Source organism: Mustela lutreola, chromosome 10 (assembly GCF_030435805.1).
Source record: "Mustela lutreola isolate mMusLut2 chromosome 10, mMusLut2.pri, whole genome shotgun sequence".
NCBI classification, from domain to species: domain Eukaryota; kingdom Metazoa; phylum Chordata; class Mammalia; order Carnivora; family Mustelidae; genus Mustela; species Mustela lutreola.
This window is the reverse complement of record NC_081299.1, coordinates 41,215,907-41,242,939: the sequence shown is the minus strand read 5'-3', so window position 1 is coordinate 41,242,939 and position 27,033 is coordinate 41,215,907. Positions and strand designations below refer to the sequence as shown.

The 27,033-nt window shown below is 35.6% G+C and overlaps 1 protein-coding gene across 3 annotated transcripts in view; it reads left to right on the top strand.

Moving 5' to 3' along the window:
• NRDC (nardilysin convertase) overlaps window positions 1–27,033 on the top strand; it is a 106,178-nt gene that overhangs the window by 46,017 nt on the left and 33,128 nt on the right. For all 3 annotated transcript variants that reach the window (XR_009345098.1, XM_059136133.1, XM_059136134.1), the window contains 3 exons: window positions 19,662–19,735; window positions 23,212–23,307; window positions 24,798–24,920. Coding sequence is in view for 2 of the 3 variants with exons in the window: in XM_059136133.1 (XP_058992116.1) it covers window positions 19,662–19,735; window positions 23,212–23,307; window positions 24,798–24,920 (293 nt within the window). In the remaining variant the exon portion in view is untranslated. The remainder of the gene's footprint in view (window positions 1–19,661; window positions 19,736–23,211; window positions 23,308–24,797; window positions 24,921–27,033) is intronic.

Sequence of the window (27,033 nt, the reverse complement as noted above, 5' to 3'; positions counted from 1 at the left end):
GCAGGCATGCCTCAATAGATCTATTTCCATGATTTTTTGAACCTTTAAGTTGAAAGAATAGTACAAATACACACTACATTTTATCTTGTCAACTTGCTCTATCTCTCACTCTGTATATTCTTTTTCTGAACAATTTCAAAGTGACCAGGCTTTATGATGCTTCACCCTTAAATACTTCAGTATGCATCTCCATCGAAACAGACATTCTTCTGCAATACCAGCACTGCGGCAATACTAGTGCCTTAAGAAAATTTAATCATCCCTTACATTATCTAATATGTAGAGCGTATTCAGTCTGAATTGTCCTCCGTTTTTCTTTTAGTTGTCTTGATCTATGATCCAATCGAGGTACATGCATTGCATGTAGTACATCTCTTTAGTTCTCTGTCATTTTTGCTTTTTTTTTTTAAATCATTTTTACTGTTTTGAAGAGTCCTAGAATACCTTATTTTCTGAATTTGATTCACTCATAATAAAATTCATGTTAATAAAAAAAATTTCTCTTAAATAATGAATTCAGAGGAAAAAATGGGAGAGACAGAAACAGAACACACAATGAATATAGTACAAAGGGGAAGGGGGAAGATGTAGATCCATATATATCAGTAATTACTGTTAAATGTATATGAATTAACATTCAGTTAAAAGATAAACATTATTTTCAAACCTGGTTTTCAAGATTTAGATATAAACATAAAAATACAAAAAGGTTGAAAGTAAGAGGGTCATAAAATAATATATCATGCGGATAGATACACCAGTGTAAAGAAGGCTAGAGTACTTACATTGATATCAGAAAAAATAGGTATTTTAAGGCTTAAGCAAAAAAAAATTTACTGTTGTTCAAGGCTTACTTCATGTTGTTGAAAATTTAACTAGGGAGACATATTTGTTTTAAATTTGAACACATCTAATTAACATAGCCTCAAAATAAATCAGATATAAGGACAGATGCACAAATAGCCAACCTCTGTGGGATATTTAACATTTCCTTTTCAGTAATTGAGATAACAACCATTTCTGTGGTTTCCAGGTTACAAATTTTTCCAGGTGTAATAGAATGCTTTAAAAGTTTGACCAGGGATGCCTGGGTGGCTCAGTTGGTTAAGCGGCTGCCTTTGGCTCAGGTCATGGTCCCAGCATCCTGGGATCGAGTCCCACATCGGGCTCTTTGCTCAGCAGGGAGCCTGCTTCTCCCTTTGCCTCTGTCTGCCATTCTGTCTGCCCGTGCTAGCTCGTGCTCTCTCTCTCTCACAAAAAAAAAAAAAAAGAAAAAGAAAAAGTTTGACCATATTTTAAGCCACAGATTCAGTCCAAATTTCAAAACACTGGAGTCCTATTACATTTTCTGATCACAGTACACTGTTAAAATTCAGCTAGGAATCAATAGCAGAAAGATAGCTACAACACCCACTTTTTTTTGGGAAATTAAATATACTAGTATGAAATAATGGGTAAAAGGGGGAGAAAGCATGTCTGAAATTAGAAAATATTTGGCATTGAATTATAAAAATATGGAGTATTGTGAGATGTAGGTATAGTAATACTTCAAGGGAAATGTATAATCTTAACTGCATATGTTATTTATTATTTTTTTTTTTAAGATTTTACTGCAGAGCAGGGAGCCCGATGAGGGGCTGGATCCCCAGACCCTGGGGTCATGACCTGAGCTGAAGGCAGCCGCTTAATGACAGCCACCAGGTGCCCCACTAACTGCATATGTTAGAAGAGAAGAATGCCTTAAAGTTTATGAGCTAGACAGTCTCAGGAAGTCTGAGCAAAATATGCCCAAAGAAGGTATAAGGAAATGATAAAAATAGGAGCAGAAATTAAAATGTAAAGCAAACTGACATCACCAGGAAGGGTGAAGTAAAAGTCTGTCTGAAAAGCCTGGCCTTTATAAGAGCAATGAGAACATTGCCAAAACTCATCAAAATCATTTTTTTTAGAATGCTGGATATTTAAGAAGCTCAGCAGATTGTAGAAAAGAATAAGTTTAATGACATCCACAAGACATAGTATAGTTAACTTTTTGAAAGCCAAATATAAAGGGAATATTGAAACTAGCAAGTCAGAAGCAGAGTTGCCTGGGTGGCTCAGTGGGTTGGGTGTCTGCCTTTGGCTGGGTTCATGGTCTTGGGGACCTGGGATCGAGTCCCTCATTGGGCTTCCTGCTCAGGAGAGTCTGCTGCTCCCACTGCTTTTGCTTGTGCTTTCTCTCTCTCAGTCTTAAAAAAAAAAAAAAAAAAAAAAAAAAAGTCAGAAGAAGCTCTTATACAAGATAATCTTAATAAACAGCTAATTCCCATTGCAACCTTGGAGGCAAGAAGGCAATGGTAATTACATTAAAGCTGCTGTAGATTATAATCCAAGAATTCTTTAAAAAAATTTTTTTTATTAACTTATAATGAATTATTTGTCGGAGGGGTACAGGCGTGTGAATCATCAGGCTTAACACATTTCACAGCACTCACCATAGAGCATACCCTCCCCAGTGTCCATAACCCAATCACCCTATCCCTATCCCCCAGCTCCCAGCAACCCTCAGTTTGTTTTGTGAGATTAAGAGTCTCTTATGGGGGCGCCTGGGTGGCTCAGTGGGTTAAAGCCTCTGCCTTCGGCTCGGGTCATGATCCTGGGCTCCTGGGATTGGGCCCGCATCAGGCGCTCTGCTTGGCAGGAAGCCTGCTTCCTCCTCTCTCTCTCTGCCTGCCTCTCTGCCTACTTGTGATCTCTGTCTGTCAAATAAATAAAAATCTTTAACCAAAAAAAAAAAAAAAAAAAAAAAGAGTCTCTTATGGTTTGTCTCCCTCCCGGTCCCATCTTGTTTCATTTTTCCAGGAATTCTATTTTAATGATTACTTTTTTTTTTTACACATACAGCAAAAGTTTTTTAGTTTTTTATTTTAATTCTAGTATAGTTAACGTACAGTGTTAAATTAGTTTCAGGTGTACGATACCCTGATTCAACAATTCTGTGTAGTACTCAGTGCTCATCAAGATAAGTGTACTCATAATCCCCTTCATCTGTTTTCATCCATTTCTCTACCTACTTACCCTCTAGTAACCATCAGTTTGTTCTCTAAGAGTCTTGTTTTTTGGTTTGTTTCTTTTGTTTGTTTGTTTCTTAAATTCCACATATTAATGAAAATCATAACAGTATTTTTTTCCCCTCTGGTTGACTTATTTATTACACTTAGCCTTATTCTCTCTACATCCACCCATGTTATTGCAAATGGCAGGATTTCCTGTTTTTATGGCTGAGTAATATTCTGTTGTATGTATGTGTATATATACAAAATCATCTTTATCCATTTGTCTGTTGATGGACACTTGGATGGCTTCCGTAATTTGGCTATTACAAATAATGCTGCCATAAACATAGGCAATTAGTGTTTTCATATTTGTGTAAATGCCCAGTAGTGCAGTTACTAGATCATATAGGAATTCTATATTTAGTTTTTTGAGGAACTTTTAAACTGTTTTCCACAGTGGCTGTATAGGTTTGTATTCCCACCAGTAGTGCACGAGGGTTCCTTTTTCTCCACATCCTTGTCAATACTTATTGTTTCTTGTGTTTTTGATTTTAGCCATTCTGACAATGAGATGATATCTCATTGTGGTTTTGATTTGAATTTCCCTGATGGTGAGTGATACTGAGCATCTTTTCATGTCTTTTGGCCATCTGTATGTTTTCTTTGGAGAATGTCTGTTCATGTCCTCTGTCCATTTTTAACTGGATTATTTGTTTTGTTTTATATGAGTTCTTTATATATTTTAGATACTAATCCTTCATCAGATATATCATTTGCAAATATTTTTTCCTATTAATAGTAGGTTGTCTGTTGGTTTTGTCGACTGTTTCTGTCTTTGTGTGAAAACTTTTTATTTTTGGTGTGATCCTAATAGTTATTTTTGGTCCCTCTATAGGAGACATATCTAGAAAAATGTTGTTACAGCCAGTATCAGAGAAATTACTGCTTGTGCTTTCTTCTAGGATTTTTATTGTTGCAGGTCTGACATTTAGGCGCTTAATCCATTTTAAGTTTATTTTTGTGTATGATGTAAGAAAGTGGTTCAGTTTCACTATTTTGCAGGTAGCTGTCCGGTTTTCCCAGCACCATTGGTTAAAGAGACTATCTTTTCTCCATTGCATATTCTTACCTCCTTTGTTGAAGATTAATGGATCATATAATCGTGGGTTTATTTGTGGGTTCTCTGTTCCATTCCATTGATCTATGTGTCTGTTTTTGTGCCAGTACCATACTGTTTTGATTACTACAGCTTTGTAGTATATCTTGATACCTGGTTTTGTTTTTCTTTTTCAAGATTATGTTGGCTGTTTGGGGTCTTGTCTGGTTTTGTACAAATTTTAGGATTATTTGTTCTAGTTCTGTGAAAAATGCTGTTGGTGTTTTGATAAGGATTGCATTAAATCTGTAGATTGCTTTGGGTAGTATGGGCATTTTAACAATATTTTTCTTTTAATCCCTGAGCATGGAATATCTATCTATTTGTTTGTGTCATCTTCAGTTTCTTTCATCAGTGTTTTATAGTTTTCAGAGTACAGTTCTTTCAACTCCTTAAGTTTATTCCTAGGTATTTTATTATTTTTGGTGTAATTGTAAGTGGGATTGTTTTATTAGATTTTTGGTGCTTATTATTAGTGTATAGAAATGCAATGCATTGTATATTGTATATTGATTTTTGTATCCTGCAACTTTACTGAATTCATTCATCAGTTCTAGGAATTTTTTGGTGGAGTCTTTTGAGTTTTCTATATATAGTATCATGTCATCAACAAATAGTGCAAGTTTTACTTTTTCCTTACTAATTTGAATGCGTTTTATTTCTTCTCATTGTCTAATTATTGTGGCTAGGACTTTCAGGATTGTGTTGTGTAAATGTGGTGAGAATGGACATACTTGTCTTGTTTGGACCTTAGGAGCAAAGCTCTTAGTTTTTCCCCATTGAATATGATGTTAGCTGTGTGTTTTTCAAATTCAGTCTTAAAATGTTGAGGTATATTCCCTCTAACCTACTTTGTTGAGGTTTTTTTTTTCTTTCTTTTTTTTTTTTTTTAAATCATGAATGGGTCTTGTACTTTGTCAAATGCTTTTCTTGTATCTATTGAAATGATAATATGATTTTTAAAATTCTTTTCTCGTGTTGATATGATGTAACAAAACAGTTGATTTGCAAATATTGAACCATCCTTGCACCCCAGAAATCCACTTGTTTGTGGTGAATGCTTTTCTTAATGTATTATTGGATTTAGTTAGCTAATATTTTGTTGAGGATTTTTGGATCTGTGTTCATCAGAGATGTTGGCCTGTAGTTCCTCTTTTTTTGTAATGTCTTTATCTGTTTTTGTTATCAGGGTAATGCTGGCCTCATAGAATGATTTTAGCAGCTTCCTTCCTCTTTTTTTAGAATAGTTTGAGAAGAATAGGTATTAACTCTTCTTTAAATGTTTGATAGCATTCATCTGTGAAGTGGTCTGGTCCTGGACTTTTGTTTCTGGGAGTTTTTTCATTACTGATTCCATTTAATTTTTGGTAACCAGTCTGTTCAAATTTTCTTTCTGATTCAGTTTTGGTAGGTTATATGTTTCTAGGAATTTAATGATTTCCTCTAGGTTGTATAATTTGTGGGCTTATAATTTTTCAGAATATTCTCTTATAATCCTTTGTATTTCTGTGGTGTCTGTTATTTTTCCTTTAATTTCTGATTTGTTTACTTGAGTCCTCTGTTTGTTTGATGAGCCTGGCTGAAGGTTTATCAATTTCGTTGATTTTTTTTTCTTTTTCAAATAACTGGCTCCTTGTTTCATTGATCTGTTCTTTTTATTTGTTTCTGTTTTATTTATTTCTGCTCTAGTCTTTATTATTTCTTTCCTTCTGTTGGTTTTGGGTTTTGCTTGTTCTTTTCCTAGCTCCTTTAGAGGTAAAATTAGTTTGCTTATTTGAAACATTTTTCTTGCTTCTTGAGTTAGACCTGTATTGCTGTAAACTTCCCTCTTATAAAAGCTTGCTGCTTGTTAAAGATTTTAACTGTTGTGCTTTCATTTTTATTTGTCTCCATGTCTTTTTTTAATTTTCTCTGATTTCTTGTTGACCTGCTCATTGTTTAGTAGCATGTTATTTAACGTCCATGTAATTGTGCTCTTTCCAGATTTTTTTCTTGTGGTTGATTTGTAGTTCATAGCATTGTGGTTAGAAAAGATGCATGGTATAACTTCAGTCTTAAAAGTTGTGTAGACTTGTTTTGTGGCCCAATATGTAATCCTGGAGAATGTTCCTGTGCACTTGAAAAAAAAATGTTCTGCTGCTTTAGGATGGAATGTTCTGAGTGTATGTTTTAGATCCATCTGGTGCATTGTGTCATTCAAATTCATTGTTTCTTTGTTGATTTTCTATTTGAATAATCTGTCCATTCATATAAATAGAGGATCAAAGTTCCCTACTATTACTCTGTTACTAGTGATTACTTTCTTTATGTTTATGTTAGGCTCGTATATTGGGTGCATAAATATTTACAATTATTATATCTTCTTGTTGGGATTGTTCCCTTTATGATTCTACAGTGTCCTTCTTGTTCTCTTGTTATAGTCTTTGTTTTAAAGTCTATTTTATCTGGTAAAAGTATTGCTACTCCAGCTTTCTGTTCACATCCATTTGTGTGATAAATACTTCTCTATCTCTTCACTTTCTTTATTTCATTTTTTTTTTAAAAGATTTTATTTATTTATTTGACAGATCACAAGTAGGCAGAGAGGCAGGCAGAGAGGGGGGAAGCAGGCTTCTCGCTGAGCAGAGAGCCCGATGTAGGGCTCGATCCCAGGACCCTGGGATCATGACCTGAGCTGAAGACAGAGGCTTTAACCCACTGAGCCACCCAGGCGCCACCATCTATCCCTTCACTTTCAATCTGCATGTGTCTTTAGGGCAGAAGTGAGTCACTTGTAGGTAGCATATAGATGGATCTTGCTTTTTTATCCATTCCATTACTCTATGTCTTTTGATTTGAGTGTTTAATTCTTTTATATTTGGTGTAATTAGTGGTATATATGTATTTACTACCATCTTATTACTTGTTTTATGGCTGTTTTGTAATTCTTCTCTATTCCTTCTCATGCCCTCTTCTGTCTTGATTATTTGGCTTTCTTTAGTGAAATACTTGGATTTCTTTCTCTTTATTTTTTCAAATCTGTTACTAGTTTTTGATTTACAGCTACCATTTGGTTTGTGTAACATCTTTTGCATATAGCAGTCTATATTAAGTTGATGGTCACTTAAGTTTTAGCCCATTCTTTACTCCTCTACTCACTGTGTTTTAGGTATACGGTGTCATACTTTACATCTTTTTCTTTTGAGAGTGTCTTAACTGATGTTTACAGATATACTTATTTTTTTACCACTTTTGTATTTCCTACTTTTTAAACTCTTATTTATAGCCTTTGCTTTCCACTCAGAGTCCCCTTCAGTATTTCTAATAGGACTGTTTTGGTGATCATGATTTCTTTTAACCTTTGTCTGTCTGGGAAACTCTTTAGCTCTCCTCCTGTTCTGAATGGTAGCCTTACTGGATGGAGTATTCTTGACTGCTGATGTTTCCCCTTCAGCACTTTGGATATATCATGCCACTCTCATCTGACTGGCAAAGCTTCTGATGAAAAATCAGCCAGCAGCCTTATGAGGTTTCCCTTATATGTAATGGTTTTCTTTTCTCTTGCTGCTTTTAAAATTCTCTATCACTACTTCTGGCCACTTTAATTACAATGTGTCTTGGTTTGGACCTTCTTGGGTTGATTTTGTTGTGGGTTCTGTGTGCTACCTGGATCTGGATTTCTGCTTCCTTCACCCAGATTCAGGGAGTTTTCAGCTATTTCTTCAAATAAATTTTCTGTCGCCATTCCTCTCTTCTGAGATACCTATAAAATGAATGTTAATATATTTCATGATGTCATTAAGTTTTCTAAGTCTATTTTCATTTTATATTTTTTTCCTCTCCCCCCATCTTGATTGTTTTCTGTTATTCTGTGTTCCAGGTCCCTGATCCATTCACCTGCTGCTTTTCATCTAAAATGTATTCCATCTACTGTATTTTTAATTTATTGAGTTCTTCATCTCTGATTGGTTCTTTATGTTTTCTGTCTCTTAGTAAGGGGTCTCACTGAGGTCCTCCAGTCTTTTCTCAAGTCCAGTGAGTATCTTTATTGTTAGTTTAAATTCTCTATCAGGCATATTACTTATCTCTGTTTCATTTACATCTCTTACTATGGTTTTGTCCTATTTTTTCATTTGAGACATATTCCTCTGTCTCTTCATTTTGTTTAACTTTTTGAGTCTGTTTCTGTATGTCTCCTGCTCTTGAAAGTAACAGTCTTTTGAAGAAAAGGTCTTGCCCTGTAATGCAGTATCCTCTGTTCACTAGAACTTGGTACTTATTACTGCATTACCTGTAATGCAGTATCCTCTGTTCACTAGAACTTGGTACTTCAGGGTGTCTCCTATGTGTGTTTTGTATGTCCTGCTGTTGTGGCTGAGCTGCTTTTTTTTTTAGTCCACTTGTCTGCAATGCAACTTCTCTTTTGTTTGTTCGGTTCCTTTGCTGTTAGTGGGCCAGTCTGGGGCCACCTTGGGCTTTAGTTGAGTCAGACTGAGCATTTGCCAGAGATGCTGTAGCACCAAACTCTAGAGTGCTTTTCCTGTTTTGTCCCCTGAGAAACTTTTGTTGGCGGGCAAGGCCTGCAATCAGACCAGCTGTCTACTCCCAGCCCACTGTTGGGGCTGCTGTGTGACTGGTATATGTGGTTATCTTTCCTTTTCTTTGGGGCAGGAGTCACTTTGGAGGGGTGCTGGCACATTGGTACTGTTGCACACTGTCAGGTTTGTGGCATTACATTGGATAGGCTCTCACCAAGGGTGTATTGGAGGGGGCAGATCTGTAGAAGCATGTAGGATGCAGGGTGTTAGTGAAGTTTGCCCTGATCTGCTGTGGAAAGAGATGTGGAGAACAGGCTTGGCTGAAGGGGCATGTCCACAGGAGAATGCAGGTGTGGGTTGGCGATGTTAGCAAGTTAGGTAGCGAGTGTCAGTATTGTGTTATGTGCTTAGGCTGGTAGTAGGGGGAGGAAATTGCCCCCCCCCCCGCCCAAACTCCTTTGTTCCTGGAGAAGTCTCCCAACTGGTCCCTGTTCATATAGCACAGGCTCTGAGATTAGTAAATCTCCCTCTTGTGATCCCAGGTGATTTTCAAACTGCTGCTTCTATGCTGTCTCTGTGGGACTGTTTGTTTTGCTGTCTCTTTAAGGGTAGGGACTTAGTTTCCTCTTGCTCTTCCAGCTCTCAGAGCCAAGCCCACTGATTCTTCAAGTACCAGGTTTTAAGTCCTGCTGGTTATAAGAACTTCTGAAATTCAGCCCCTCTGTTTTTCAAAACCAAATATTATGGGAATTTGTCTGGGCTCCCCAGTGTGGGAGTCTTTCTCTCCCCTCTGTGCACCCGGGACCCTCCCATGGACAGTCCTCAGTGTTTTTTTTAGCTCACAACCAGACTCTGGTCCTGGGATCGAGTCCCACATCAGGTGCCTTGTTCAGCGGGAAGTCTGCTTCTTCCTCTCCCACTCCTCCTGCCTGTGTTCCTTTTCTTGCTATGTCTCTCTCTGTCAAATAAATAAACTCTTAAAAAAAAATAATAGTTATAAACATACACTGATCTGTCAAAAGCCCCAAAACACATGAAACAAAACTGGCATAATTGAAGGGAGAAATACACAATACAATAATAATAGTTGGAAGTGTAAAATTATACTTTTTAAATAAGATTTATTCATTTGTTTATTTATTTGAGAGAGAGCAGAAGCAGAGGGGAGGAGCAGAGGAAGAGGGAGAAGCAGACTCTCTGCTGAACGGGGAGCCCACCATGGGGCTCAATCTCAGGGCCCCAAGATCATGACCTAAGCTGAAGGCAGATGCTCAACTGACTGAGGCTCTTAGGCACCCCTCCATTTTTTTTTTTTAAACATGTATTTATTTTAGAGAGAGAGAAAGAATGGGGTTGAAAGTGGCAGAGGAAGAGAGAATCTTAAGCATACTCTGCGCCACGCACAGAACCTGACATGGAGCTCGGTTTTACGACCACAAAATCATGATCTGAGCTGAAACCAAGAGTTGGATGCCCCATTGACTGTGCCACCTATGCATTCCAAATTCCACTTTTAATAAAGCATACCACAACTAGGTAGATCAACAGAAAATGGAAGATGTGAACATCAGTCTAAACTGGTAGACATCTATAGGATATTCCATCCAAAGTGAGCAGAATACACACATTCTTCTTAAGTGCAGCTTGGATCATTCTCCAACATTGACATTTATTACCTCATGAAAATAATTCCCAATAAATTTGAAAGCATTGAAATTACAGATTGTGTTCTGTAACTGTAATGGAATGGAATTGAAAATCATTAATGGAAGGAAACTTGGAGAATTCTACATGTGTAAAAATTAAACCATAGACTCTCAAATCAGTGGGTCAAAGAAGAAATCACAAAAGAAGTTAAAAAATACTTAGAGACTAATAAACATGAAAACAGCATATGAAAATGTATAAGATGCAGCAAAAACTCTGCTCAGAGGGACATTTATAGCTGTAAATACCTCCATTATAAAAGAAAGGTATAAACTTACATCTTAACTAGGCAAGAAAACACAATTTAAGCCCAAATAAACAGAAGGAAGGATAATAAAATTTAGAGTGGAAATTGATGAAATAGGGTATAGAAAATAGAGAAAACCAAAAAGTTGAAAAAGAACAAAATTGACAAACCTCCAGCTATACTGAAAATGAAGACTCAGATTATTAAAAGCAGGAATGAAGTAGGAAACATTTCCTTTTTCTTCTTTCCCTTCCTCCCTCCCTCTCTCCCTTCCTTCTTTTCTTCTGTCCTTCCTTCCTTCCTATTTTTCATTTATTTACAGAGAGAGGAGAGAGCATGAGTGGGTGTAGGGGCAGGGGTAGAAGAAGATGCCCCGGTGAGCAGGGATCCTGATGTGGGACTGGATCCCAGAACCCTGGGATCATGACCTAAGCCAAAGGTAGCACTTAACTGACTGAGCCACCCAGGTGCCTAAAAGTAAACATTTCTATGGTCTTACCAAAATAAAAAGGACTACCATACAATATTGAAGCTACTAGGATGAGATAGGATTTAAGGATTTGGAATTTAAGATCATAGTGTGTGTGTGTGTGTACACATTTTCCCCTAGGACAGTGGTTTAGGATTTGCTAGTTCAGCAGTCATGGCAGCTTTAGAGAGCATAGCTACCACAAATAATAAGAATTTGTTTATACATAATCCTATAGATTCCACAGAAGAACTGTTAGAGCTAATACTGAGTTCAGCAAAGTTGCTGGATAGAAGATGGGTGTACAAAAATCAATTGTATTTCAGTACACAAGCAATGAAAACCCAAAAATGAAATTAAGAAAAAATTCCTTTGACAATAACATCCAAAAAAATAAAATACCAAGGAATAATTTTAATAAAGGAAGTATAAGAGTTGCATGTTTAAAGCCACAAGAAATTGTTGAAATAAATTAAAGAAAACCCAAATTACAGCAAAAACAACTCATGTTTATAGATTGTAAGACTTTATGTTGTTAAGATGGTAATACTTCCTTAGCTGATTTACAGGTTCAGTTTAATTTTTTTTAAGATTTATTTATTTGAGAGAGAGAACAAGTGTGTGCATGCGGAGTAGGAGCACAGGAAGAGGGAGAGAAACTCTAGAACACACTCTGCTGAGCATGGAGCCTGTCTCACAACCCTGGATCATGACCTGTGCCAAAATCAAAACTTAGCCACCCAGCGGCCCCTCAGTTTAATTTGTATCAAAATTTCAACTGCCTTATTTGAAGAAATTAATAAGTGAGCTTATCTTAGATTCAGTGGAAGAGAAGAGACCAGGATAGCAAAAATTATTTTGAAAGAGAATAAAACTTGAAGGACTCCTATTCCCAAATTAAACACTTACTGAAAGGTGTAGTAATCAAACCAGTATGGTACTGGCATAGGGATAGACAGATCAGTGAAATAGCGTTGAGACTCCAGAAATAAACCATTACATTTATGGTTAGTTAGAAGGGCTCCAAGACAATTCATTGGGAAAGAAAAGGTTTTCAACAAATGTTACTGGGATAACTAGATACAAACATTAACAAATTGAGTCATAGACTTAAATATCAAAGCAAGAACTACCATCTCTGAAGAAAACATAGGCATAAATGTTTGTAACTTCGGATTTGACAATACTTCTTTTCAGATATGACACCTAAAGTAAAAACAAGAAGGGAAAAACTAGATAAATTAGACTCCATTATAATCAAAAACTTTTTAGCTATAAATTGCCATATGTTGAAAGTGGGAAGACAGCTCACAGAAGAAACTACCTTTTTTTTTTTTTTAAGATTTTATTTATTTATTTGACAGAGATCACAAGTAGAGAGAGAGAGAGAGGGAAGCAGGCTCCCTGCTGAGCAGAGAGCCCGATGTGGGACCCGATCCCAGGACACTGAGATCATGACCCGAGCCGAAGGCAGCGGCTTAACCCACTGAGCCACCCAGGTGCCCCAAGAAACTACTTTTGAATCACGTATCCGACAAGAGACTAGGAGAAAATATGTTTAGAACTCATAGCTCAACAATAAAAGACAATGCAAATTTAACTTAAGAATTAAAAATGGGTGGGACACCTGGGTGGCTCAGTTGGTTGGACGACTGCCTTCGGCTCAGGTCATGATCCCGGAGTCCTGAGATCAAGTCCCAGCTCCATGGGGAGTCTGCTTCTCCTTTGATTTCACTTCGCTCATGCTCTCTCTCACTACCTCTCTCTCAATAAATAAATAAAAATCTTTAAAAACAAAAACAAAAACAAAAAAAAGAATTAAAAATGGGTAAAGGATCTGAATAGATAGTTCTCTGAAGAAGACATGTAGATGGCCAATAAGCACATGAATAAGATGCTCAACTTCAGTAGTCACTAGGGAAATGAAAATAAAAAACCACAATGAGTTATCATTTCACACAATTTGAAAAAGAAAAATAATAACTAGTGAATATTCCAAGAAATTAGGACCTTCATACATTGCTGGTGGTACAGCTATGTGGGAAAACAGTTTAGTGCTTCCTCAAAAAGTTAAATAGAGGTATCATATGTCCCAGCACTTCCCCACTTAGTATGTAACCTAGAGAATTGAAAAAACATCTACACAAAAATTTGTACATGGATGTTCATAGCAACAGTTATATTCATAATAGGTCTAAGTAGAAATAACCCAAATATCCATCAACTGATGAATAGATAAAATATGATATAGCCATATAATGGAATATTACTTAGCAATAGGAAGGGAATGATGTCCTGATACATACTACAACATGAATGAATCTTGAAAACATTATGCTAAGTGAAAGAGGCCGGACTTTTGTGTCTGTCATAATGTGTGGTTTCATTTATAAGGAATGTGCAGAATAGGGAAATCCACAGATACCAAAAGTAGAGTAGTAGTTGCCAAGGGCTGGGATGATGGGGAATAACTGTTAACAAGTACAGGGTTGATTTAGGAGGCAATGAAATTTTCTGAAATTGTTGCTTAGTGTTTTCACAATCCTGTGAATGTAGTAAATCTGCTTAATTATACTCTTTAAAAGGGAATTTTGCAGATTTTGAGTTATTTCTCAGTAGAACCAAACAATATGTATTGTTTAAAACAAAACTGGAAAGCTAGATGTGGGTTCTTGGAAAAAACTGATAAAATAGATAAGACTTTCACAAAACTGGTCAAGGGGAAAAAATACGTGCAAATGCCAGGAATGAAAAAGAATATGACTTAACCATCTTTCAGATATTGAAAATATAATAAGGTATTTTGAATACCTGTGCCAGTAAGCAAAAAAAAACCCTGGAAGTACATATATTCTTAGAAATATAATTTACAAGACCCAATGGGAGAAATTACAATAAAAAGTTTGAATAATCTTATAATCATTTAAAGAATTGAATTTATAATGAAAAAATCATCTTAAAAAGAAACTGTTAGGTTTAGAGTTCTATAAAAACTTGAAGGAAGAAATAATTCCTCCCTCATTTATGGAGATACCATGACCTTGATATAAGAAAGTATAGTATAAGAAAAATTATAGACCATAATTATATACAAATAGCAATATCTAATAAGGATAATACAGTAGTATTGAGTTGGGTTAGAAAATATGAGGTAATGTTAACATGAGAAAATCAATTAATGCAGTTTATCACTTTGTCAGATTTTTTTTTTTTTTAAGATTTTATTTATTTGACAGAGAGCACAAACAGGGAGATGGCAGGCAGAGGGAGAGGAGGAAGCAGGCCCTGGCTGAGTAGGGAGCCTGATTTGGGGCTTGATCCCAGGAGCCTGGGATCATGACCTAAGCTGAAGACAGCCACTTAACTGATTGAGCCACCCAGGTTGCCCCCATCACATTGTCAGATTGAAGAAAAAAATATATGTAGAAAAAAAATTATGTGATGAAATTCAGTATCTGTTCATGAAGATGTTCTTAGCAAACAGAGTATGTCAGCTTTCTCAATATGATATTTGATATTTTGAACCAAGCCTTATATTTAGTGGTGAAACCTTGAAAGCTTTCAAGTTGAGATTAGATGCGAGACAGAGATGCAAGTTGTGATCGCTTCTGTTTATCATTCTATTAGGCAAAAAAGAAAAATAAGCAAAATACACAGCTGTCATAGTAGGTAATATGATTGTGAATATAGAAAATTAAGATTTTTCTAGGGATAAATTATTAACAGCATAATGTAATGTGGCTTGATATATAAAATAAAAAGTGATAAAATGGTATGTTTAATATATAAAAGTCAGTAGTATTTCTCTGTAGGAGCAACAGTTAAAATACCTTTAAAGCTGTAAAATAAATAAATACTCAGAAGTCATTCCAAAAATTATGTCTAAGTCCTATTTTCAGAGAATATATTAAAACCTTATTGTGAGATAGTAAAGAACTAAGTAAATTGAGAAGAAATAGTATTCTTGAATTTGAAGCCTTATTTATTTTTCTTTTTAGTGATGTCAGTTTTACTAGTTAATGTACAGATTCAGTGATATTGCAGCCAAGATCTCAGAAGATATATGTTTTTTTTTTTTTTTTTGCTATTTTATTTATTCATTTGACAGAGAGATCACAAGCAGGCAGAGAGAGAGAGGAGGAAGCAGGCTCCCCGCCGAGCAGAGAGCCCAGTGAGGGGATTGATCCCAGGACGCTGAGATCATGACCTGAGCCCAAGGCAGAGGCTTAACACACTGAGCCACCCAGGCACCCCAGAAGATATATGTAGTTTTAAATAGAAAAGCTAAGTCTAAAATTTGTAAGGAGAGGCAGAGGTCCAATTATTTTTTCAAAGGAAAAATAACAGGATAGCAGGACTTGTGACCTGGTAGATACTTAGATTTGTTTTGTAATTAAGACATGATGTTGGGGCAGCTGGGTGGCTCAGTGGATTAAAGCCTCTGCCTTTGGCTCGGGTCATGATCCCAGGGTCCTGGGATCGAGCCCACATCGGGCTCTCTGCTCTGCAGGGAGCCTGCTTCCCCCTCTCTCTCTGCCTGCCTCTCTGCCTACCCTGTGATCTCTGTCTGTCAAATAAATAAATAAAATCTTAAAAAAAAAAAAAAAGACATGATGTTCACAGGGGGCTAAGCAAAGAGACCAATGGAACAGAAGAGAAATCCTGGAAATAGACCAACACATAAGTAGACACTTGATTTTTGGTAGGGGCACTGTGGAATGGTGATGAAAGAGCTTTTTAAGAAATTATTCTAGGGGCGCCTGGGTGGCTCAGTGGTTTGGGCTGCTGCCTTCGGCTCTGGTCATGATCTCAGGGTCCTGGGATCGAGCCCCGCATCGGGCTCTCTGCTCCGCAGGAAGCCTGCTTCCCTCTCTCTCTCTCTCTCTGCCTGCCTCTCTGCCTACTTGTGATCTCTGTCAAATAAATAAATTAAATCTTTAAAAAAAAAAAAATTATTCTAATATAATTGGGCTTCTGTAAAGCCAGAAACAAAATTGACTCCTTGCCTCACAACATACACAAATGGCTAATTCCAGGTAGATCATAGATCAGAAAGTACAACTAAAAGTTTCAGAGTTAAGGGTAACTTTAGCCTTGGTAAGAGTTACCAAACAAGATATAAAAAGCACAAAATGTAAAGGAAAAGTGATAACTACATTATGTTAATCAAAAGATACTATAGGGGTGCCTAGGTGGCTCAGTCAGTTAAGCAGCTGCCTTCAGCTCAGGTCATGATCCCTGATCATGGGGTGGATGGAGCCCCATATTAGACTCCCTGCTTAGCAGAGAGTCTGCTTCTCCCTCAGCCCCTCCACCCCTGCCCCCCTCTTGTGTACTCACTCTCTGTGTCTTTCAAATGAATAAATAGAACTTTTTTTTCCCCCCCAAGATTTCATTTATTTGTCAGAGAGATAGCACAGGCAAGTGGAGTGGCAGGCAGAGGGAGAAGCAGGCTCCCTCCTGAGCAAGGAGCCCAATGCAGGACTCCATCTCAGGACCCTGGTATCTTGACCTGAGCTGAAGGCACATGCCTAATCAACTGAGCCACCCAGAAGTCCTAATAAAAATCTTTTAAAAAGGGCACCTGGGTGGCTCAGTGTGGTAAGCCTCTGCCTTCGGCTTAGGTCATGATCTCAGGGTCCTGGGATCGAGTCCTGCATCAGGCTTTCTGTTCAGCAGAGAGCCTGCTTCCCCCTCTCTCTCTGTCTGCCTCTCTGCCTACTTGTGATTTCTCTCTCTGTGTGTCAAATAAATAAGTAAAATCTTTGAAAAAAAAAAATCTTTTAAAAAAAGTTGCTATAAAGAGTGTGGGGTAAAAAGCAAGTTTAAAATAGAAGAATATTATTGCAACACATATAACCAAGGACTTATATTTAAAATAACTCTCACTGATTTTTAATTATTAGATTATATATATAATTATAACATAATTAAATGTATAAAATGAATAAGCATATATATTACTAGAATCAAAAAATACAACCTAATAGAAAAAAAGCCTCAAACAGGTATTCTACAAAAGAAAAAATTCAAATGATATATTTTTTAAAGATTTTATTTATTTATTTGACAGAGACACAGTGAGAGAGGGGATAGAAGCAGGGAGAGTGGGAGAGTGAGAAGCAGGTTTTCCACCGAACAGGGAGCCTGATGCAGCGCTCGATTCCAGGACTCTGGGCTCATGACCCGAGCTAAAGTCAGATGCTTAACAACTGAGCCACCTGGGTGCCCCTGAAATGATTAATAAATATATGAAATGGTATTCAGTCTCATTAGGAATTGAGAAAATGTAAATTAAAGCCAGTATGAGATTTAACGTACATACTCTTAAAAGTTGCAGTAAATACTAAAGTCAGACTATACCACGTGAGGGTGATACAAATTTTGTTTTATATAGTGCTATTAAACATGTGCATGCATACACTATTATGTAGGAGTTCTTTCCTGGATTTATACCTAGACAAACTTGTGCAAATGTGCCCCAATACACTTTGCTAAGAATTTATAGCAGCATTGATTGTAATAGTTCAAACCTGAAACTAGACCAGATGTTCATTTGCAGTACCTTAGATGAATAAATTAATGCAGTGGAATATTCTGCAGTGAAAATAAATGACCCACAGCCACATGTGCCATCATGGGTGAATATTAAATAAGTAAGATGTAAAGAATATGTATAGTGTATTTCCATTTACATAAAGTCAGAAACAAAACTAGATTTTGTCTAGAACATATATTCTTAGCAGGGATGATCTTTCCTGTTGGTGGCAAAAAATTGTTCTTTGGAGGTGAAAAAATGGTCAGAATTATAATGGTTTGTCACCCTCCAAAGCTTAACGCTACCTGATAAAACCTTTACTTAATACCTAATCTCTGTTTTGAGTTTTCTTGAGCTTTTTTTGAGTTTTCATGAGCACCACTTATATGAATTCATAAAAGACATATAAAGCATATGCAATGTCAGTACTGCAAAATTGTGTTGGATAGGTAATTGGAGGACTTTCAAATTATTGCTTGATTTTGAAGTCATCAGTAGAGGTGGTCTGCACATGCCAGTTGGTTCCATTTGCTGCTTTGTGAATGTTTGTTTGATACTCTGTGCTTTTGTGTATGACTTTGGCGTTAAGAATTAAATAGAAACATGCTGTTTTATTATTTAATTGAACAGAAGCTATCAACCCATTAATTATACCAGTACTGAAAAGAAGAAAATATCAATTATCTTAGTATTTAGTAGCTAATTAAAAGTTTCTTTTTTGAATCAAGCAAAAGGGAAAAGTTTACTAAGAATTGTAGAAAATTAACTTTTTCAGTTTTATTTGCTGGAAAAGTAGATGTTAATTAAAAAATTTTTTTTCATTGTTATTCTTATATAAATGTAAATATATGTAATTTGATGCATCACAATTTATGTAAATAAATTACGTTAAAAAGCAAATAACAGTTATAAAGCCAAGTGAAATATTTTTTTTTTTTAAGATTTTATTTATTTACTTGAGAGAAGACAGTGAGAGAGAGCATGAACGAGGAGAAGGTCAGAGAGAGAAGCAGACTCCCCATGGAGCTGGGAGTCCTATGCGGGACTCGATCCCGGGACTCCAGGATCATGACCTGAGCGGAAGGCAGTCGTCCAACTAACTGAGCCACCCAGGCGTCCCTAAAATTTTAATTTTTAACTTAAAAAATTTAGTCATTTCTAACCCTGCATTGAATAAAAGAGTAGGCTTTATATACCTATTACATACCTATTTTTTTATATGTGTATTAAAAAAATCACAGATACATATACAGATAAACAGTATATCTGATATTAAAAGTTCAAGGAGAGTGATTGAGGGAAATCTAAAAAGGCTACCTAAGGTTGATAATGGGGAAAAAGAAAGGCAAGAAACACTGGTCTAGTAATGTATATATGAGTGATAAAACTATAAAGAAATGCAAAGAAGTGATTATCATGACATTTAAGATATTTACGCTGCGGGATAAGGTAGATGCTAGGTGCTTTTAGAATTATGACACTGGTCTGTTTTTTTGACTTATGGGCTAGTCACTCAGGTGTTTACATTATAGTTATGTGTTAGTCTGTGTTCCTGTTTTATGTACTTTTCTGTATGAGTGTTACCATGAAAAAAAGGTAGTTTGTAGACTTTATGGAAATGCAGAATATTATTTAGATTTTACATATGCATGATTATGAACTAATTTTCCAACCTAATAAACTTCTTTTTTTTTTTTTTAAAGACTGTTTATTTATTGAGAGAGAACGCATGTGCGCACAAGCCAGGGGAGGACAGAGGGGAGAGGGAAAGAGAATCTTAGACTTCGCACTGAGTGTGGAGCCTGATGTGGGGCTTTACCTCACAACCCTGAGATCATGACCTGAACTGAAATCAAGAGTTGGAGGCTTAACTAGCAGAGCTACCCAGGCGCCACCAACTTAATAGATTTCTTAATAAAAAAATAGATGTTGACTGATTAAAAGATTTCTTGAACAGAAACAGAAATGCCAGGGCTTGTTTTTGTTTTTCAGATGGGCTCAGTTCTTCATTCATCCACTAATGATAAGAGATGCAATTGACCGTGAGGTTGAAGCTGTTGATAGTGGTAAGATAAGTGCTTTATATTTTATGATTATTTCTTGCATTGAACTAGGTATTTAACACATACATGATTCTTTATCACTAGGCCATTTTATCTTTGTATCATAAAGGGCTGAAATGCAATAAATGTATCATTTATTCCTAAACCATTAAATGTCTTAATTCAGTGTAGATTTGAAAAAAAGAATGATAGATTATTGTTTTTCAATCTTTGTTTTTTGAGGGTTTTACTATAGTGACTAATCTTTTGCAGGATGGTAGCCTAATCCTTAAAGCTAATGCTGTGTGTTGAAACTTTAAAAGCTCACATAACTCCTTTTGCATGAAGAGACTTTTTTTCTGAGACTTTAAGTACTGATGTTTAAATAGCTTACCTTTTGTTACCTCTATGTGTCAGTGCTTTGTAGTTTAAATTTTGGTAGTTCTGAAAACAATTGTGATATATTTATGGATGAAGAAGCTAAATCCTTGAATAGGAAATGCATTTAATTCTGTTTTTTGACAGTTTTTCTTGTCTTTAGTATGTAAAGAGTGAAGACCATAAGGAAAACTGTACTTATATAGGGTGAGGCTTCATTATAGAGCTGTGCTATAAATATCCCTTAATTACAGAGTACCAATAAATAGCTCCACCATAGAATAACCCTGCATGCTTTATTTTAGCACTGAAAACATGTAATACTAAACTTGGGAGCACTTTCAGTTCATACAGGTTAGGCTTGGCTTGCAAGAACTCAAGAGGCAGGTTTCTGCACTTGTTTTCTCCTTTTGTGGCATTTTCCTCTTTGGCTTGATTCAGTGTTGAGTTGTAATACTGGCTTACTGCATTCATTAAGCTGAGTAAACTGTAGATGGTTAGAAAGCCATCTGCTGGAAGTCAGCAGATTTTGTGTTTAACTTCTAAAAGTTTAACTGACTGTAGCCCTCAACTTATTTGTAGAAGAGGGTGGAGTTATATTCCTCCAAGCTTTCCTATCTTCTTATAATCAAGAATTTATTTTCTTCATTTTTGTTATTTACCTACGACAATGTCTCTTTTATCACAGATCCAGATAAGTATTTGTTGAGTTGTCTTGCTTTGTCCTCAGCCAGCCTCCTGCTCCCTCATCAAATAACAAACCAAAATAACCAAGGAAAACTCTAAAAGACTTTTCTACTTTTTGGGACCTAGGACCTATTTTCTGTCTTAAATACTTTGAAGTATGTTTTTCCTTATACAGTTTCTACATTGGGTTGAAGTGTTGGTATTTACGAAATTAAACCTGTAATTCAATTTTACAAGTTTAAGTCAAAATATATTTTATTATATTTTAAAATATTATATAGAAATAGATATGTGATATATGACGTGGATACACACATGTAATAAGTAGTTTTGGTTTAAAATGAACTTAAGCTAAAAGCTTTGTTGTTTTTGTTTTGCTCTGCTCATTTGTTTTTGATGAGAGGAGACCTAGTTCAATTTGTGACCTGATACGAAGAGCTCAGTATATGTGATTAGTCACTTAGCCTCCCAAATGTGAAGGGTTTACTTAAGATGGGGGAGATGGAAGAGCTCTTAAAGTTTAAGATTACCATTCATTACATGAATTACAATTCATTAACCAGTTTCAAAAGTTCAGTAATCTGATGTTACTTTCTTCTATTCAGTTGTGATAGTCTTTCTTCTATCATTCTTATATCGGTTACATGTTTTTAGTTGCCTACTTGCTTGGATGGTCCATTCTTTGTTAGAGAAGTTGAAGGGAGGTTCAGCTTTTCTGGCAGATTCATCTTCTCATTTTCCTTTTTTACTCCTTTTCATCTGCTTATAAAAAAAGAGTCTTTCCTGGGTTTTTAATTTATTACATAGTTCTAACTTCATTACTTGATCACTGTGCCCTGCATTGACAATCTATTTTTGTTCTAATCTTTCAAAGGAATGGTTAGGTGTTTATATTTAAAAGCATTTGTTTATACATTGCAGATAGGTGTGTTCAATGTTCTACAGTTTTCTTGAATACATTTGATAACAGAAACTCATGTCAGTGTCCACAGGGTAGGTTTTAAAATGGGATTAGCTTATTGCTAAAAGAAGATGGTAGAGAAAAAAAATTGTTCTTAATGATTAGCTTTTTATTTTAGTGATAGTTCATACTCACATAAATGTGTATAATTTCCTACACAATGTGTCTTAGTGATTGAGTTGAAAATATGGCCAAAGCCTTTTTAAATCTAATCAAGTAGTAGAATGTGTTCTCTAAGTGTTCAGATATTTGTACTCTTATTTTTATCAGTTGTTGTGGATGTATCACTTTTTGTGGATATGTTTACATGGCTGTTATCTTTCTGTTGTCACTAAAACAGATTATCAGAAACTTGAGTTATCAAAATATCACAGATTTATTTTCTTAAACGTTGGAGGTCAGAAGTCTAAATTACTTCCTTACTTAGCTGCATTTCTTTTGGAGGCTGTAAGAGAGAAGCTGTTTCCTGGCCTTTTCCATCTTCCAGTTACCGTTTGTGTCCCTGGCTATGGCTCAGTGAGGTATTTCTTGTCTTAAAGCCCTTGAGTTTATAATTTCCATACCTAGAAAACTTCCCTAGAACTTCTATGATATTATCCTCACTTTATTTGGATTTTGCTCACTTGTCACTTCCTCAGGCCTTTTATGACCACCCTGTTGTCACCCTCTATTCTCTTACACAGATTTATTTTTCTTATAGCACCCACCACTGTTTGTTGGTTCATTCATTGTTTATCTCCCCTACTAGAATGTAAACTCCTTGAGGGCAGGGCTTGGGTCTACCCCCACCCCTTTTTTTTCCACATTTCTGCCTCTAGCAACTGGTTCAGTAGTACCTGCCTCATAGTAGATGTTCAGTAAATAATTGTTGAAGGAATATATCTTATCTTTTTTTAATCCTTATAAAAATCCTATGAAATAAGTAAAAATAACTCCATTTTATAGATGCAGAAATAGAATCAAGGAAGTTAGAGAATATCCTCAAGGTTGTACAGCTTAGTATATGGCAGAAGTTGGATTCTAGTGAAGATATTTCTGACTTCAAAGTGATTATTCTTAACCATTAATACTTTCTTACTGACATAGCTGGTTTTGGAGGAAATTTCAACAACATATACAACAAAGTTCTCCGGTAATAAGGAGTTTAACATCTCATTAGCACTTGATCAGTAAAATCTGGGACACAGCAACCTAGAATTAAAACTTCAGGTCGTTAACTATTTTGTTTCATTTGAAAATAAGGGAAAACCTCTAGAAAGAAGTTGCATTAACTGCCTACAGTTACAGAATGTTAAGTCATAGAGCCTGGCCTATGTCATGGAGTTCCCCATTTCGGTCTTGTAACATGAAATTCATAAAATTAATTTTTGTCACTTCCTTACTTTCAGTTCTGTGCAGTTCGGTTCTTGAATTTCCATTAATAAAGCAAATACTGAATTTCATTTTATTAAAAGTGTTTCTTTAAATCTGACAGAATATCAACTTGCAAGACCTTCTGATGCAAACAGAAAGGAAATGTTGTTTGGAAGCCTTGCGAGACCTGGACATCCTATGGGGAAATTTTTTTGGGGTAAGATGCTAAATATTTAATCTTATTTCATGTTTTCTAATTGAGGAAAATTGAAAATATGAAAAGTTAATAAAGAATGGAAGAATATGAAAGCAGAGTAGCTAGGTACCTTTTACCATTTAGGATAAGTCAGCAGCTTTTCAAGCACGTATTTGGTTCTCTAACATTGGATATATCAAGAATAGCACCTAACATTTTGTGAAAGCTTTTTGAGTATCAGATACTCTGCTAATTCTACATGAATTACCTCATTTGACCATCATAACAATGTTATGAGCTGGGTACCATTATCTCCATTTAAAGATAAAGAAACAGGCTCAGAGAAGTTATTTAATTTGCTTAAGTCACACAGTGGTGGATGTGAGATTTGAACCTCTGTTTATATAATTATAAAGTCTGTGCTCTACCCCAGCCTGACATTTCCATTTATCAACAGAGATTCAGCAATGATTTCTCTAATAGTTTTTGAGCGGTGACCAAATTTTGTTTAATCAGTAAACTGTTTAAATGGTGTCTGTTTTTCATAATGGCTTTTTCTTAGTGTTAGAGTTCAGTTACAACCTAATGTTAACCCTCTTGCCATAGTGTAGAATCTGGGATGAGTTGATCTAAGTAGTACTCAGCCATTAAAAAAAGTGAAATCTTGACATTTTCAATGACATGGATAGAACTGGAGGGTGTTATGCTAAGCAAAATGAGTCAATCAGAGAAACACAATATCGTATGATCTCACTGATAATGTGGAATTTAAGAAACAAAACAGAGGATCATAGGGGAAAAGAGGAAAAAATAAAGCAAGATGAAATCAGAGAGAGGGATAAACCAAAAGAGACTCTTAATCATAGGAAACAAACTGAGAGCTGCTAGAGGAGAGGGAAGTGGGGAGATGGTGTAACTGGGTGATGGACGTTAAAAGAGGGCATGTGATGCAATGAGCACTGGGTATTATATAAGACTGTATCACTGACCTCTATCTCTGAAACCAATAATACATTATATGTTAATTGAATTTAAATTTTAAAAATGGGAAATAAATAAAACTTCATTCAAAGGATGTTTTGTACAGTTACATACATTTTATATGACAACCTTGGTTTATATGATTTATTTTTAAGGATTATATAGAATATAAATGAAATAATTCAGAGATAAAACCTGAATTGAATACTAGACTACTTATTAAGAGAGAAAGCTTATGGCAGTTGTTGTTAAGGTATTGCCAAATGGATATTAATTCCTTATGTGTTAAAATACACATCACAGTTGTTTTTGTGAATTTTTGTCCTGTGTTGATATTATTGTTATTATTATATACTAGTTTTATATTCTTGAGTCACTTAGGTCATTTCATTACTTGTACATTATTAGCAGAGTATGCATTTTTGGTGTAGAGACTTTTGACAAAGTAAACTTTAAAAAAATTTTTTTAATTTCAGTATAGTTCAAAATAAAACTATCATTTCTGTGATCTTTTTCATAATTTTTTACAGGAAATGCTGAGACACTTAAACATGAACCAAAAAGGAATAATATTGATACGCATGCTAGACTGAAAGAATTCTGGATGCGTTACTATTCTGCTCATTACATGACTTTAGTGGTTCAATCCAAAGGTAGTGTATTATGTTATGACCCTTAGAATTACTTTGAAGTAGTGCTTTCTTAGGCTTTGTTTGCCTTGATCAGTTTTGCAGTTTACTATTAATTACTTTAGTGCTTGATTCTAGTATGACTTGAAATCAGGATTTGGAAAAGTCACATAGCAAGTGGAATAGCTTTGAGGAAGCACAAAACTATCTGATTCTCAGGCAACTGTTTTTTTTTTAATTTTAGAGACGTAGGTCGTATTTCTAGGCTAGTCTGTGAGTTTGTGAGTATACTAATGTACTAATAGGTCATGAATTGGTCTTTTAAGGCACATTCAGATGCTGCCTCTGTGATCTTTGGTTTTTGCATTTAATCTGTATTGATCATAAACTCTGACAGGGCAAGGTGTCTGTCATTTCATCTTTACATAGGGTCCAGTGGCATGATTAATTGAAATCCATCATAGTAATGATAGCAAAAGTATCTTAAATATAAAGAACTGGTCAGTATTTCTTTTCTTTTCCTTCTTTTATCATTATCTTCAGTAACGTGTGTTAACTTTTTCTCATTAAATAAATGGTAGCTTTCTTTTGTTTTCCTTATATTTCAGCCTCTTTAGTTCAGTTGTCAAAATATTCCTTTTTGACATGTCTTACAGTTTGCACATTTATTTTTGAAAAAGTAAACTTCTCACCTGATATGACTCTTTGTTTTTATAAAAATTTGTTCTCTCATGTCAAAATTTAAATTAAAGCTGACTTGGCTCTTAAGTAGAAAAAACATTTTTGCATTTAGGATTAAAATTAGTCCACTAAGTTGACTTGAATATAAAGCTTTGGTTACAGAATGGTAGATTGTTTTGTTCAGACTGCAGATGTGCATCTAGATTCCTTTTACAGCATTTGTTAAAATAGGCAGTTCCATGTTCAGTATATAATTTCAATTTTTTTTTTTTTTTTTTTTTAAAGATTTTATCCATTTATTTGACAGAGAGAAATCACAAGTAGATGGAGAGGCAGGCAGAGAGAGAGAGAGAGGGAAGCAGGCTCTCAGCAGAGAGCCCGATGCGGGACTCGATCCCAGGACTCCGAGATCATGACCTGAGCCGAAGGCACCGGCTTAACCCACTGAGCCACCCAGGCGCCCCATAATTTCAATTTTTAATTACTGTTTTCAAGTCTGTCACAAATGTGCATTTTTCTTCAACTGTATTATTTCCTTTGCATTCTCTTGTGATGAGAAATATGAGTGTATTTTTTTTAAGACTTTATTTATTTATTTGACAGCCAGAGATCGCAAGTAGGCAGAGAGGCAGGCAGAGAGGGGGGGGGGGAACAGGCTCCCTGCTGAGCAGAGAGCCTGATGCGGGGCTTGATCCCAGGACCCTGAGATCATGCCCAGAGCTGAAGGCAGAGGCTTTAACCTACTGAGCCACCCAGGTGCCCCCAAATATAAGAGTGTATGAATGCTTGTTGCAAATTTCTAAGATAAGTCCTAGATATTTGATAAGAAAACCTTGTACAATTCAAATTCAATTGTTTTTAAGCTTTAGCATTTATTATTACATTTAAGAGTTAAATATCTACGGGTGCCTAGGTAGCTCAGTTGGTTAAGCGTCAGAATTTTTATTTCAGCTCAGACCTTGATCTCAGGGTAGTGAGTTCAAGCCCGATGTTGGGTTTAAAAAAATATATATATATGTATATTATACGATTTATAAAATAATGTTTGCAAGTGCATAAAATAAGAGTTAAATATTTATATAAGTGGTATAGAGTAAATTCACAGCTTGATTATTTAATTTGTATCTTGGTTTTTTACTGGGCACCTTTTGAAAATTAGTGAAACTTGTGTCTGGTGGAACTAACAAATACTATTCATTGATAGTAATGAGTCAGTGAGGTAAAGGTAAAAGGTTTCTTTTCCCACTTAGATCTGCTTTATTAGAAATTTCAAAAAAATTTTGTATATATCAGAATCAAAAGAAGATAGAAATCATATGAAGCCTAAGAGGAAGACTTACAGATTGAAACCTCAGCAAGTATAAATTAATGTAAAATAAATGGAGTGTAAAAGTACTAATGAGATCCTGAGAAAGAAAAATCAGTATGGTATGGGTTAATTGGGAGAAATATTCCT